This window comes from Populus euphratica, unplaced genomic scaffold (genome assembly GCF_000495115.2).
Source record: "Populus euphratica unplaced genomic scaffold, PopEup_1.0 scaffold18.1, whole genome shotgun sequence".
NCBI lineage: Eukaryota > Viridiplantae > Streptophyta > Magnoliopsida > Malpighiales > Salicaceae > Populus > Populus euphratica.
This window is the reverse complement of record NW_011499881.1, coordinates 1491019-1505313: the sequence shown is the minus strand read 5'-3', so window position 1 is coordinate 1505313 and position 14295 is coordinate 1491019. Positions and strand designations below refer to the sequence as shown.

The window sequence follows — 14295 nt, the reverse complement described above, 5'->3', positions numbered from 1 at the left end:
GTGCTTGTGGATGTCAATGCTGAGGCACATGGTTTCAAGAAGATTTTCTAGTATGCGATCGTCGTACGTGTCATCCAATTAAAGGCTTTATCTTTATCATCCAGTGGATTAAACAGTCCCTACAAAGTTCAAACGTTCCATCCTTGATGTTGAGTTGCTCACAACCATTATAAAACATGTTGAGCGTTTTTGCCTGTCCCTTTCATGCAATGTGGACACCCCCACACCGATGATTGCAGGAAAATAGGTCAGTTATGGCCTCAAACCCAGATGGAATCAATCTCTACGGATTTTAATACGCGCACCCTCCCAAATCCCAAGAAACCATAACTCGAATCCCACTCTTAACCATCAGATGAGACTTGATTCATGATTGTGGTTTAGATAAGAGCTGATCCTGTGTTGTGGTTTCTCATTGGATAATTGATGTGGTTTTCAAATCTTAGTCTGTAAAGTTGGGTTATATTCCATCAGAAGCTCATTTCAACCATTAATCAAAGCCCAGGAAATACATCAAAGCCTCATTATAACTAAAAAGCTGGAGGCAGAGAAGGCAGGAACACTCCTTACAAAATGTTTTCTTATGAAAAGATTACAACCTCACTCCAATTCTGAGACCCAATACATTATTACAATGGGGCAACCACCCACCAACTTGCATGGGATTCTTTCAATGTCCATTTGAAGGCCGAAATACTGTATAGCCATTGACACCGCTTGCCATATTTGAATACTCTGGGTTGAAGTATGGGTAACTGTCACAGTCAGCATTCCTCATGCTCATCAAGGAAATATCAGAACCAGATATCTGCCACTGGTTTGCAATCAACCCATCAATATGCCCATTTGCATAAGGCCGTGGGCTAGCTTGTGGAATAAATTCCCTTGGTGTGTCAAAATGGCTTGCAGAAGAGCTATAGCTCCTCTGAAATCCACCATCATGGTAACTTCTGGTACGCTCGAACCTGCAAGAGCTGCTAGTTGAGGAACCCAAATCACTCGATATACCAACGTCACTAGGAAAAGAAAACTGCCGATTCAATGGGTGTGGACCATTGCTATGGAAGACTCTGCTTGCCTCAGATGCCTTCCCAATAGCATGTTCATCATTAAGCAAATCATTGATAATATCTAGATGTGGGAACTCATCTGTCACCCCACCTGGGATCTGACACCCAGAAGTACAGGCTGGGAACTCACTGGAGTAGTGTTCCTGTGATCTGCTGCATATAGGATTGTACAAGTCAATTTTTTGTATGCCATTTACCAGGGAAGAAGGGTCACTGCTCATGCTTCTACTAGCATCCCTTTGAGAGCTCTCCATCCATTGGCGTCCATTCTGTAAGACATCCTGAGTTACCATGCCAAAAGGAAAGCCTGATTGGAGAGAGTTTGGGTCTACCCTATCAGAGTTCAAAGGTGGTAAGAACATTGGTGCAGATACCAAAGTAGATGGCTGCACGTGTGCTGATAGGTTCACTCCAGTACTTGGAGAGTTGGTAAGACTGAAACCAGATGAACTAGAACCAACAGCATTACCAATTATAGCATTTCGATAGGACTGAGGAACATAACTACGAGTAGCTGATGGAGGGTCAGGACCCAGCCAGCCAGCTGCACTAACTGAACGAGCAAGTAAAGGAGTTGTCTGGACCAGGGAAACAGGAGCAGCCGTTGGCCTTGGACCGGGCACCAGAGGAGCACTGGAGGGTCTCGACATGGCAGGCAATTGTTGCGGAGGTGGTTTGTCAGACTGTTTTGCAGTTGATGCATTCTGGGTCTCAGGTTTGGGAATAGCAGCATTATTGGGGGAGGTAATTGACGTGGCTGCTTTATCAGCCTGCTGTGAGCAATTTGAAGATGCTTTCTTAACTAGACCAAGATCCATGGTTGCTGAACCCTTGCTTTCTGACTTCAGTGGTACAGTGGATGGGACATTTTTAGGACTTCTTTGAGGGCTTCTGGGAGAAGACGGCACAGCTGCTGTCTTTTCTTTAGGTCTTCCAACATCAACCAGGTCTTTGTCACTCATCTGCTTTTGCATAGAAACAACTTTGTCTTCCTATTTCATAGAAAAGAAATGCCCATCAAGGAATATCCAAGTACAACAGATTATATGTATCCATGAAAATAAAGCAGCATTCAGAAATAGAAAAGCAAAATATTTAAAAAATTCAACTCAAATTGAGAGGAAAAGCGGGGGTATAAATTCACATGGCAGCAAAACCTTCAAGAGTTGCCTGTCAACTTCTTTGGAATTAAAAAAATGAAAGGGAAAATAAAGAAAAGAATAGTTTTATAGCATTATAGAAAAGACAGGTAAACACTCCTTTGCGTTGATTAATTCCTAAATTCTAAAGAACATGTTCTATGATCCTAAAGGAAAAACAATTCCTCTTCCCCAAACGAGGAAGAGAGAAACAATAATTAAAAAACACAAGGAAAAAAAAATAGGAAGAAGAAAATGGAGGGAAAACAATTTAAAAACACTTGTGCTGTAGGAGCAAGGATGCTAAATAACACGGCAGAGAAGAGCCTTCATACCCAAGAAGCTGACACAACCAGTATCTGTAGCCAACCAGACCGTTAGGCATCAAAAAGGAGGAGGTAATAAAAGAGTTGCAGCCCACAAAAATTGAATTTGAACATTTGATGCTTGTTATATTGTTCTACCCTACTTGATAGTTTAAACTCATTAAACGAGTAGAAATTTGAGATCATGGAAAAAGATTAGCAACTTCACCTTTTCTGTCTTAATTACATGCTGTTCAAGCCTCATCATCCTATCCCGCAAATCATGAACAGCAGCCTCCAGCTCACAATCACCAGCCTTGCTACTTCTTGCGATATCACCAAGATCACCAGTATCTGATGCAGGCTCAGAAGGCTGATTATCCATTTCAGTTGTCCAACTCCCATCACGTGCCATCTTACCCCGCTGGTTCTTCCCTCTACAGATATGAAATGCAAGGTCAATGCCAGATAATCTAGTCCTGATGTGGAAAAGGATATGCAGGCCATTTGTTACCACTTTACCTGCCAGGCGATTTTTCAAATTGATAGTTCGAGTAAGAGTTCCCCTTGTAGGAGCCATTCATTACCACTGAAGGGACTGAATCTGTAGAGCATGTTGAGGAACTATCATCCATTGCATATGTATTCCTTTTTTCAGTTGTTCCATTTGGCACAGATGACAAGCAACTAACTCCACTGCCACTGGCTTCAGTGGGAGGATGAACTTCTGAGGTGTCAGTATCCCAATTGACAGGACTTGCATCTCTGTCTTCTGAATCAGGCTGGAGCACTTCAGTAACACCATCCACTGAATCAGACACATCAGATACATCTTCCAGAACCTCAGGTTTTTCCACCACAGGCTTCACCTCCTCCACAACATACTCCTTTTTCTCATTACTAGTATTTGTCTCTAGGAGACTGTCTACCACGGCCACACTAGACCTATCTTCTCTCCCTTTATCCTTCCCTTTGCGATTGTTCCGTTTTTGTTTAGCCTGTGATTTATAAGAAGCATCAGCATTCAAACAAATAAACAAACCTTGAAAAAGGTAGGTTGTGGCTTCCTTTTGTTTAAGGGGTTTGGGGTAGGGACAAGCACTTGGAAGATTTTTTCCTCATAAAAGAAAATCTGACCAAGGCAACATGCATTTTAGATGAGTCTGTCCAAATAACTTTTGAAATTAAAGTTTCAGAATCCCAATTACATCATGACAAACTAATTTCCTTCCACAATCTGACACTACCTGAATTCAATGAGTTAAGACTGCTAAAGCTAGATTCTTATGAAGAAAAACAAGCCACCTGTTTTTTCTTCAATTTCTTTTCCTTTTCAGTTGCTCCACGTTTAGCCTTCTGCTCACTTTCTGCAAGCCATGCTGCCTCTTCTTCACGAATTAGCTCTTCTTGCCTCTTCAAAGCAACAGCCTCCTGGTAGGAAGCTTCAATTTTATGGCTACAAGTGAAGGAGGCAAAAAAATTAGGCCACGCATGGATAACATCAAGTAATACTTGTCGTGCCACAAAGAATCAGAAAATTGCTAGGGCAAGATGAGCAGTACTCATTATGCCAACATATTGCATTGGTGTTTACAAATTGGTATTTAATTTCTTCATTTATCAATATTTGCAATGAATTTAATACTTAAAAATATGGAGCAGATAATAACATAAAATAATAAAAGAACAGCCCCGAGAAAAAATAAAATGACTACAAAAATATTAAGATTTTAGCAAAGATGCTTGGACTTCTAATAGACCAAATGGTTGTCTAGATTAAAAAAGCAAAGACTTCTAAAAACAGTGGAAGACTCCAAATAATTGATTAGGTGAAAGAAAAGGTGCAAACAACAGAAATATGGTTCAGAAGGATTAAGAACTAACGACCATTTTAAAAACAAAAACATATTTAATCAAATATCAGTATATTACTTAAAAATATGAGCGAAGACAAATATTTCCACCGTCCTACGACCCAATTCTGTTAGACGCCTTTCATCACGCTCAATTGAATCCTTGTTGAAGTCCTCTCCAGAACTTCCATCCTGAATACAAATGCCAAAAGTTTGTGAGAGATCAGAAGCTTCATTACTCACAATCATGAAGAATAAAAGATATAGATATTGACAACCATCAAGCAAGGGAAAACATCCAGCATTTCAAGCTCTTCTGAATCTAATCCAGTGTGCATAATAAAATCAACAAGCATATGATATCACCACCGCCCCATCACTCCCATCACCATCAACATAAAGCCGCTACTATTATTTTTCCGCTGTAATGCCATCGCCACCAATCTAAACCATTGTGGGTAGAAGATGTTGTATGCCTTAATCTTTTATTCCTGTTCTGTAGGTGTGCTATTCCAGAAAACAAAATGTTACTGGAGAGATGCGAGTTGTACTAATTGCAGAAAACCATTTGCTGGAGTGTCAAGAGTAAAATTAGCAAGAACTGCATGCTGTTTTCTAACCTATGGTTGAAGCTTAAACCCAATAAGCTACACCCAATGCCACCAATAAAGATTCTTTAAGATACAAAGCACATGAAACAATTTGTGCAAAAGCCAAAGTCACTATTCAAATGTTTGAGTGCTCGGAGAAGACCTTAAAAGCAATGGCAATATGGACCAGCACTCATTTAAAAACAAACTACTAAAATGATTAAACTGCTTCAAAGTCCCACAGTAATTTTCATAACGACTACCTATAAGCATAACAGAATTCAGAAAAGATTCAACTTTCAAGAATGGTATCCAGTACCCCAACCCACCTTTGTGCGGTTCTGAGGGCCCTTCTCATCTTTTGGAGGCAATGGTTCAATGGCTGCCCTTTCGAGTAGCAGCAGCACATCATCCACCAACACAAACATATCTTTTTCAACACGGACAATTGGAGCTGGAATTTCTTCAGCATCCAATAACTTTGCTCTCCCCTTCTTGCTCTTAGATTGCCCTTCAAGAGCCTTCAATCCACTATACAGGGAATCCATTACCAATGTAGATGTGACTTCCTTCTCTATAAAGAAATGCTTGACAACTACTTTCAGAATTACATCTGTTTTCTCCCTAGACATGCGGCGCCGGGTGTTTTGATCCTTTCCCAACCAAAAACCACAAAAGCTGCAAGGGTTGCAAACACGATGCTATCACCACGTTAAAACTATACTGACAGAAATACGAGTAAAATACACCATAATTGCCACCAAAGGATAGCACAGAAAGGAAAACTGTTAATGAAGGCCATAAATCAATAGTATGAGGCAATCTCATAGGGCTACCAAAACACCACAATTTTCATAATATAGCATGCTGTGAAGTTAGGACTATTGACAACCATTCTATTGAAATGCATTAAGTAACAAACATTTTCAAAGAGATACAATACCTTGACCACCTATTTTTGTCCTCTGATAACTTCCCAAGTTTTCCCCGTCTCTCTTCCACAAAACGCCGACAAATCTGCTCTACATTTGTCAAATACACTCTAACAAGTTCTCTCCTATACTGGCAATCGAGGCAGCGAAAAGGCCGATCTGCTTTCTCCCTGCAGATGGAAAGTAAAGTCTCAGAACGGATGATCAGAAATATGAGAAACACCTACAGCACAATCACTAATAGACATCAAATATATATAAACAAATAACTCATCAGAAACCTGATGACTTGCACTTGAGCCTTTATAATAAGAGTGTCAGCAGCATCTAAGAACCCATCTGACACTTTAGATAATTCCATAAATTTCTTCCATCCCCAGTCATGCTCTTTCTTCCAGAACCGATGTAACGTATCTGCAAATTTTTCTTTTAGTTAATAATAAATCAATGATTCCATTACCAACTCAAACCAATATTTAATCAACTAACCAGAATATTTTGATTTTTTTGGATCTTTATTCACCACAGCAATCGTAAACTGTGCAAAATGACTCCAACCTGGTTCACAAATAAAAGAAAGTTACACAACTACAACCACGAAGAGAAAAAAACAAACAAACAAAGACCAGTAACTATAACCACAATTTCAAGTCAGTAGCACCAAACCTGGAAGAAGTTTATCATGGTTGGCAACACAAAGAAATAATGAAAGATGATTGCAGACATCACAACCTTGGGGGTATATTAAAATGTACCTGTCACCATAAGAAAAAGGATTAAATCAATACTGACATGGAAACTTTCCACATCACGCTGATTTTCTGCACGTCAGCAGCATCAATGCAACGAAACTTGAGAAAACCTACATAACTGGAATGTTCATCAAAATCCATGCTCCAAAATGTGAAAGTTGGCCTCTTTAAAATGAGAAAGTGGATTACAAATCAGGCAATCTGATAATTTTACTTTTTTCTTAATTAAAGTGCATGATGATTTATTTCACTTTTCCTTTACGAAAAGGAAGGAAAAAAAGATTCAAAATATCACCAACTAGCTACACCAAACAGATGGCTAACCAATAAACTCCTTTTGTTCACTTCAAGAAAAAACTTATAGCAGAAGTGTGTATGAAAAACAATGCATTTACCTCTGGATAACAAGTCTTACCAGATAACTAACTTGGTTTATGTGCAATAGAACACACAAGTCATCTCATGGACATCTCTCTACCATAAGCACAGGTTAAGAAAAATGATTATGCATGAGGGAGTTATATAACAAATTTAAATAATGGCAGCAACTAAAAAGTGAATGTTTGTGTGCAGAAAAATATCATAATCAACTTTAATAAGATACATTACATGCACAAATATCATGTTGCGCTGCATATTTTAGACTTGTAGAAGTGAGAATTAATGAACCCTGTGAATTGAGAAAAAAAATCACAATTTTTTCCTCCATTGTGGAACCCTGCTCTGATTGAGGAGATAAAGAAAGAAAAGAACCAATGTTTGATCCCACAACTCAAGTATAATGGTTTCATGTTCCAATCGAGAGCAAAGTGAAATATTTTTGGTTCTTGAAATGCACAAATTAAGAAAGCTTGGTTCCAAAATAAGCTTGTAGACACATTAATTTTTTTATTCATAGTGTGTGAGTTTATTCAAGCATTAAGTTAGAAAAACTAAATTTATACTCATAATGTGGGTATAAAGAATAAACTAAAAAATAAAATACATATATTGTTGAAATATATATATATACACACACACACATGCAGATGATTTACATAAAAAATGACGGTGGAGAATCAAACTGATAGTTAGCTAAAAAAAGCGAGGAACATGTGAAAAAACAATATGCAAAGCCCCATACCATTTGTAGCCGCCAACTTCAAATGCATTACTTCTAAGTTCTCTTTTATTAATCTGTGAGAATTTCTCTATCTTCCATGTATATTTTCCATATAACTCAGAAGGTTTTGGCCCTATAATGGAACAAAATCAGTTAGCAAACAGTTGCCTGGATAACAGCTTATATGAGAGGGATAAGAAACAGAAGTAGCAATCATAATATCTAAGAGGAAGAGTTAGGCATGTACTCTGCAGAAGCGCGCGCACTAATCTTAATTGGATAACATCTATTCAGTCAAGTTTTCTTGCAACTATTGATACTGAATTTTGTTAATTTTCAGACTCCCGACTAAGTAAAAAAAAGAAGAAGAAGAAGAAACCATTCTGTTCATTGATGCACTAAATGCTACCACATCCAATTGCAATCATATATGTTAACAAAAGAAACCTAATGTGGCACCTCCTTCCACAAAGTGGCAGGCAATTGATTGCTATATGAAGAACTCAAAAAAAAGAAAGAAGTCAGTGAATGTGACTAAAAATTCATTTTAGTCAAAAAAATCTTACTGGAGGAACCATTGTGTCGTGACACAGAGGGTGGGAGAGAAGGGATTTCATGATTTTGGATAGGAGATTCTCCATGAAATGCTTTTTATTTTTTATCATGTTGGTTTCAAGCTGGTTTTTGCAAGGTAGAAGGCTACAAGAGTTCAGTGTGGTTGGTAGAGTTCAACCACCAAACGTAGGAGAATAGAGACGGTCCATTATTCCTTATATTCCCAACAGCTTTTACACTCTAGCTTCCAAACTCAGAGAAACAGAGAGCCACCAAGAGCATTATTGCGCTAACTGAAAAAAATATATATACCAACCAAAACTGAAAACCAAAGAAGAATAAGAGAAAATACAGATACAATAAATTATATGGAGAACCAATGCATACCTCCATCATCGTCATCATCAGTGTCCCAATAAGGTGGTGAAGTTGATGGGGTTCCATTTTCCACCTGCTCAGAGGATCGCCATTCCGCCAACGCTTCACCTGACTGGCAACGCTGTCCACTTGAAATCCCCTCCGTAGACCTTCCAGCTTCCTCACTCGCAATCCCAGCCATTTCCCACTCCAAAACTCCCCGACAATCCTTAAACTCCCCTCACTGCATACAAGAAAACCACTAAGAAAAAACAGAAATGTAGCCCCCAAACAGAAAATTTTTTGGCCAACAATAGACACACCAGTTAAGTCTTCATAACTACAAACATTAAAAAGACTACTCATAGTAGTTACAGATACCAACAAAAATCACCCAAAATATGTACAAAAGATATTGCAAAACGTATAGATTTTGAGAAAGGAAAAACATCCTAAGGTTGTTGACAACTCTTAAGAAACTTACAATTAAAAAAAAATGAAAATTAAATTCTGCATCAATTGGGGCCTCATGAAATACAAACCTACTCTCATTCGATATCTGTAAAGCAAAATACTTACAATTCCCAAACACCACCACTGAGAGATTATTTAGCTTATTTTTTAATTTCCAACAATAAGAAAAACATCAATAAACGCATTCATAACAACGAAGTATTTTTCTTCTTCTTTTTTTCTATCAAATTCCATCCTCGATTATATTGGAAATCAACCAAAACCCAATATTTATAATCTTCGAACTCAAAAACCCGTCATCAAGAAATTACAATCAGCGATAAACCCTGGTCTCTTTCGGTCAAAAATCAATCAACTGCAGCTCAATAACAATCGAAAAGATTATGAAAAAAAAATGAAAACCCAGGTTAATAAAAGTAAAACTATCTCAGAAAAACCAATTGCATGAAACACACGCAAATTAATAGAATTTAGAATCTGAGGCCGGAAAATAAAGATCGAATTCAAGATTCCCAAATAAACCCCGATCAAAAAAAGAAGGTGAAAACCCGATTGAATATGGAGAATTGAAAACGACACCGTATAGATCGCTGTCGATACAAACCTGAGCTTTGACAAATGGCGTTATAGGCAAAGCTATATGAGATTCTAGAGAGAGAGAGAGATAGAGAAAAAGAGAGGTTCAAAGGAGCAGCAAAACAAAGAAGGAAGAAACCAAAGGCGGAGCCCGTAAAAAAAAAAAAACAAAAATGTAATTTATTTTATGCAACTGATGCGGCTATTATTACTATTAATTTTTGTTTTTTTATTTTTTATAAGTAATTTGTTTTTTTCTCTCTTGTTTAGGTAGATTAGACGTGTTTATTTTTATATTTCGAAAATACTTTTTAAAATATTTAAAAAATTTATTATTTTATTTTTTTAAATTATTTTTTTATTTTTAAATTATTTTGATATATCAAGTTTAAAATAATTTTTAAAAAATAAAAAATATTATTTTAATATATTTTCAAGTAAAAAATATTATAAAAAACAATCACAATTATATTTTTAAATATTTTTTAATATTTTTTAATATATATTATAGTGTGAGCTGTGAGAGGTTTTTAGGTTTTGAATTTAGCTCTAGTGCTTTCTTTTCTTTTTTATTTTTCTTTTCTTTTTTATTTTTTTTTAAATAAAAAAAATAGTTAAATTGGATAAATATAAAAATGAAAGAAAAGAAATTAAAAGAAAGGGTGTGTTTGGGCAAAAGAAGTTTGTGGATGGTAGAACATAGCAAGAGGGGGCCGTTGTATTTTGATTTAAAAAGATAAATCTATTGTTAGTGATGATTTGATAATAAAACTATTGATTTTTATATTATATTATTTTATATGATAAAAAAATTAAAATTAAGTGTTTTTTATCATAAAAAAATATTAAAAGATTTTTTATTTCATATTAATTTTAAATCTTGAAGTGGTTTTATGTGTATTTGAAGATTATAAATTGGTTTACTAAGATTTTCAGTGCGTATCCCAATAAAAAGAAATGGAAATGGTAACTTGTAATGGACATAAATATGTAACAAACTCAAATTATGTATTAAATGGATTGTAGGGGTATAAAAATTAAATGGAAAAGTGGTTTAAATAAAAATTATGAAATGAACATGAAAATAAATGAAAAAATAGCATCGGTTAGATAAAATACGAGAGATAATACACGAGACAAGTAACAAGGACATTGTAGTAGTTTACAAGTGTGTAAAAAATAAATAAATAAATAAATAAAGCTTCTAAAATTAGCTTATATGGCTGAGTGGAATACAAGGTAAGAACCGGAGAGTTCTTGATCTTTGAGAAATTTTGAAGAAAAATAATGAGATTCAAAAGTTTAGAGTCATCTAAAGCTAAGATGGCAAGAAAAATTAAGAGATTTAAGAGATTAGAGACAAAGCAAAGGTGAAAAACGTAAGTAAATAGAGAGAGTAATAAAGAGAAGGAAGGCTTGGAAAAGAGGTAAAAAACTTCTCTTCCTTGTTTTATTGAAGTTTTAAGCTGATTTAGTAATGGGATAGGGTGGGTAGTGGTGATGTTAGGGTTTAATGGAAGATGGAAATGAAACAAGGGTTTTTATAAATTAATTGTGTGGTGTTAAGTTAAATTGATAATTAAGTGTATTGATGAAGAAAAAATTCAAATGGAAAATTATAGGAAATGCCCTATATATTTTGATCAATCTACATTAAATGGGCTGAATGTATTTTGATTTATTGTGTTGAATTTTCTATGAATTATGATGCTTTAGAAGAATTTTAATAGGTATTAGAAAGAAAAAATCAAAAAGAAAATCCTAGGGATTCTTTGGATAGATTATGGCCAAACTATAGAAGAAGAAAAATGAATGGAATTTTAATGGAATGGAATGAGATTTTCTTATCTTCTTGGCTAAGAGTTAAGTTTATTAAATTAATACAAATTGATTTCTTGTATAAAGAATTATTTAGGGTTACTAGAAATAGAAATATATAGAGCACGAAGGAAAATCCATGGAATTAGTAAGATGGGAAACTCAAGTTTTTTGGAAAAGTAAATTTCTCAAAAATGAATTATTTTTGTAGTATCATGAAAAATAAATTAAAAAATATTTTCTAATATTTAGTTATTTATGAAAAATAAGCTAGAAAATAACTTTTTATTTTTTTATTTTTTTCAAGTTTATCAAAATAATAAGAAATAAATCTTACAAATTAAAAAGTTGAATGAGAATGGAATTGAAAAAAAATTAATTTAATAAATTATCTCAAATAAAATAAATAATAATTAAAATAATAGAGATCAAATCTAACAAATAAAAAAATTGAAAGATGATGAAATTAAAATAATAATAATAATAATAATTTCATAAATTATTTCAAATAAAATAAGTAATAATCAAAAGAATGGACTAAATTTAATAGATAAAAAATTTCATTAATAAAATAATAAAAAAAATAATAATCATAAAAATGAAAACTAAAGTTAATATAAAAAATAAATTTTAACGGATGAAATTAAAAAAAAAATCAAACAAAATATATATATCAATAAAAAGTTTGAGCACTAAATTTAATATAATAAAAAAATAATAAGATATTTCTAAATTTTTCATAAATAAGTGACTTTAAACCCTACCTTTGAAGTTTTAATTTTCATTCATGTAGTTCTTTCTTTTAAATTCATTTTTGTAATTGTAATGTGGAGTCTTAAGGAAAAATAAAAGAAATTATGGATTTGAAAATGAAATTAAATAAAAAAATGACTCTGAATACAAAGTGATGCGATTTAAGAAATGTTAGCTTGTTATTGAGATGGAGGATGATGATTGTCATAACTCATTTCTAAATTATTCCCTAAATTCACTTCTTTTTTTTCTAAAATAAAAATAAAAAATAAAATAAAAATTAGCAACGTGGAGAAAGCAGGCTAAGGAGGATCTTAAACATATAGGAAAATCAAACTGTAATTTTGAAGCAAATTCGAGACCTAATTGTACCTCATTAAACCAAAATATAGAGAACAATGTAAATTCAATATCAAATTAAATGATCATTTAATGAATCCATATAAAAATTAAGTCCAAGGACACAATTAAATTTTAATAGGTTATTTTTATTTAATCATGGGCTAAATTAAATTTAATTAATTTAGGTCCAGTTAAAGGATTTAATTAAGTGCAAGGACTTAATTATACTCTAAAGAGTTAAATTAATTCTATTAGGAGCTTAATTGGTGATAAATTAAGTTTGGGAGCCTAATTTGAGCTTAATTGAGAATATTAGAATTTTTGGAGACTAAATTTAATTTTTATCAAGTCAATTGGCTAAAATTAGGAGTAAAATTGCAAGAAAATCAAAGTTTTGGAGTCAATTAGGGGTTAAATTGAAGATATTCATAGCCAAAAACCAATTTGCAAAAGATTTTAAACTATAGGGATCTAATTGATTAAAATTAGTGGTGAAATTGAAAGTCTAATGATCAATTAAGTGTCAAATTACATACATTCAAAACCAAGGACCAAAGAGAAAAAGGCATGTAAATCTGAGGCTGAAATTGAAGTTTTTCCAAGGACATAATTATATAAAATTAAAAGTTTGAAGCCAATATGGGGTGTAATTGAGACAAATCTATAATAAAAAAGGACTAAAGTGAACTTTATCAAAATGGTGTTGTTTTAGTAACTGTTCATCTTCTTCCTCGTTTTTTTTTTTAAATGACAGCTCAAGGAAGCTACTTTGCAAATACATTTAATGCCTTTAACATTCATCAAATTTGATAAACCTGGTATGCAAATGTTCACCTAACATTTCTCTACAACCTCATGTGGTCTATTCAGGTTGTTTGACAACACAACAATCACAACGCCAGCTTAAAAAACCAACTCAAGCAACCTTTAACTGTCAAATTTTAAAGTTCATTGTACCTACTTTGAGTTAACAATTGGAATCCTTCATAGCTAAACCAAGGGTCGAAAGTTTTCCCTAGTAAACATAAGATTACTCTCTTCCATCTCCTATAAATAGATGTGGATTTTATAGTTTGAGCATGAAGAAAATAGAGTCCAAAATCAGCCAAAAATTAGCATTCCCCATGTTTTTCTTCTGCCATTTTTCTTTCCCTTTATATTCACCATTCCAATTGTTGCTACCTAATTTTTTACTCATGTTTTTGATAATTTTTTAGAAAAAACCAAAAATAGCAAAAAAACAATGAAAACCCCAAAAAATACATTTTTGATATATTGTTTTTAGCATTTTCAACTTCGTCTAAAAAGAATTTGAATTTTCAAAGATATTTTGAATGTGTTCAACTTTTAACGTATTAATTTTATAATCACTATTTTTTCTTACTGAGTCAATATTGGTATTGTTTTTTAAAATAAATTTAAAATATATAAAAAAAAATGAGTTGAGGGATCAATGTAATTGTGGCCAAGCCATACTTCTCCTATAAATACTAGTCTATGGTGAAAAAAAATGGGGAGAATTTTTTCAGGGAGAGAGAAGAAAGATTTCAGAAAATTAGAGGGGACCATAAAAAAGGAAAAAAAACCTAACCTAAATATTTTTTGTTGCAGGTGACGGGAATCCTCACTGCCAACGAGGAAAGGAAGAAGGAAGAAAGCCAAGCCACATCTACCCCG

The 14295-nt window shown here is 33.8% G+C and overlaps 1 protein-coding gene across 1 annotated transcript; it reads right to left on the bottom strand.

Annotated features, from left to right (window-relative positions):
• Nucleotides 1-448: 448 nt before the first annotated feature.
• On the bottom strand, nt 449-9877 carry LOC105129480 (MATH domain-containing protein At5g43560-like). Its single transcript, XM_011031563.1, has 13 exons — nt 9734-9877; nt 8686-8899; nt 7765-7876; nt 6556-6644; nt 6379-6447; nt 6171-6303; nt 5901-6059; nt 5287-5635; nt 4447-4559; nt 3820-3970; nt 3037-3512; nt 2744-2951; nt 449-2062 (listed from the first exon to the last, which is right to left on the bottom strand). Exons 2-13 carry the CDS (start codon nt 8855-8857, stop codon nt 671-673), a joined length of 3423 nt encoding a protein of 1140 aa, XP_011029865.1. The 5' UTR covers nt 8858-8899; nt 9734-9877; the 3' UTR covers nt 449-670.
• Nucleotides 9878-14295: the final 4418 nt, after the last annotated feature.